The 1927-nt window shown below is 34.4% G+C and overlaps 1 protein-coding gene across 1 annotated transcript in view; it reads left to right on the top strand.

Annotated features, from left to right (window-relative positions):
• Nucleotides 1-1927, top strand: part of LOC136795260 (43 kDa receptor-associated protein of the synapse homolog) — a gene marked incomplete at both ends in the record, with an annotated part of 80961 nt that overhangs the window by 47669 nt on the left and 31365 nt on the right. The window contains one exon of the mRNA XM_067045221.1: nt 10-147. Within this exon, the coding sequence (XP_066901322.1) occupies nt 10-147 (138 nt within the window). The remainder of the gene's footprint in view (nt 1-9; nt 148-1927) is intronic.

Below are 1927 nucleotides of genomic sequence, written 5' to 3'. Positions count from 1 at the left end.
TGCGACCAGTGCCGAACGGCCGGACTGGTGCAGATCACAGTGGGCAGCCTCCACCTCGAACTGGCAACCTTCTGCAAGGCATTGCAAGCCTTCCAGCAGGCACACTCCATTGCTCAAAGGATACACGACCCAGCTCTAGAGCTTCAGGTAAGATATAATTTTAAAAATTTTATTGAGACGACTTATCGGTTTAAGTCTAGTGATCCAAACATAAAGTGAGGATTATAACAGAGAGGGTAAGATGCCAGGAAAAGTGAAGTCAAAAAGGCGGACCTAATGCAGAATTCCAAGGACCTGGTTAAGATATAGGAGTCAATCAACGGTTGCTTTTTGTTCCGGTTTAGATCGCAATGGCGGGGCCTCCCTATTATCTTTAACGTAAACTTGAGCTCCGAATGGTGTGGAACTTTCCTCATTTTGGCTCCACTTTCCCTTAGAACAAGAGAAGGTTGGACTAAAGCTTGGATTCAAAGGATACGTATAGAATTTATTTATTTATCCATATTCATACGTAGTTTGAATTTAATTCTTCCTAAATTCTCAAAACAATAAACCCACAGAGGGTCCTTAGTATTTTGTCGGGAAGTATTGTTTCTTCACCAACGATTGTCTTACAACAGTGACGCCCACAGCTGGGTGACTGGAGTCATCATGGAAACGATCTATAGGAATTTAAGATTTGTTGTTTTAAACAAATTCAAGATCTCTTTCTGGGATAGAAACGTGATTTAAATACAATTTATAAACCAGCAGAATACCCATCCTCCTACTGTCCTCCGAGGCGCCTGAAAATAAGATGGCCACCAGACCTGCTAATGTAAAACGTCATTAGAGTGCTGCCAATGGATAGTTTCTCTACACGCCTGTAACACTCCAATTTAACCGAGATCAGATTTACTAAATGTATTATAGTGTAAAGTTGTAAATAGCAATAAATAAATATTTAAAAATAAAAAAATGCATATCACTGCTTCTCTAAAAAAAAAAATTATTATATACACTCCTTTTATTTACACACATTCACAGGAACTATTTCTAACTTAAGAGAAAAAGCCTTTAGGAGCTTTTATTAAGGAAAATTACAGGTGTGCATTTAAAGGAGACCTTTAAGAAGGCGTTTCTTAGGAACATTCATATTTAGTATTATGTGATTAATTTCTGCTTCGTTATAACTTTCGTATTTACACTATTTTTAACTTATTTATTATTATTTTATCCTTCATAGAAAAAAAATTGAATACTAGATTTGGCAATATTATCTATTTTCAGCAAGGGTGAATTTAAAAACGGGGAAAATGCTTGTGATTTGAGCAGGTTTTTAATTAAAACCTTCACAGTGCATTCTGTTTAATCTAGTTCATCTTATTACTCAGATTTCCTGATTTTAGGCTAAAGACCATACTGATTACTTAAAGGAAAGTTCATTTTACAAACAAAATGTGCGCCAAAAAAAAGTTAAAAGTTAAATTTGTTTGTATTTCAGTGGGCTTTGTTTGCATTTGCTCCTTTTCAGTGATTGTTGATTTTTACAGTAACATTCAAGGCAGTTCCCACTTCTACTCGACTTAGTGAGACCAATGCAGAAGTAGGTTGAAATGAAAACTAAAAACAAGGAATTTACAAGAAGGAGCTTAGAAATTGTCGAAAAAGTTAAAGGTCATTGTAATCTATGTAAAATATTTTTATATATAGAAACATTCAAAAAATAAATTTATTTTTTGAATGTAGATTATTGAAGGTGGAAGCTTATCTAATAAAACTTTGGAACCCACTCCAACCAACCAATACATATTTATTTCAAAATCGTCTAGTCCGATTTTACCCAAATTTAAGGATTAGGGTGGAATGGGTCTAGAATAACTTTTTTCAAATTTTATCCATTAATTTTGCTAACTCATGCCAAAATTTAATTTGATAAATACGACTT

This window comes from Halyomorpha halys, unplaced genomic scaffold, assembly GCF_000696795.3.
Source record: "Halyomorpha halys isolate HHAL.00 unplaced genomic scaffold, Hhal_1.1 Scaffold1027.1, whole genome shotgun sequence".
Taxonomy (NCBI): Eukaryota; Metazoa; Arthropoda; class Insecta; order Hemiptera; family Pentatomidae; genus Halyomorpha; species Halyomorpha halys.
The sequence above is the reverse complement of the archived record's forward strand: the minus strand, read 5'-3'. Positions and strand labels throughout refer to the sequence as shown.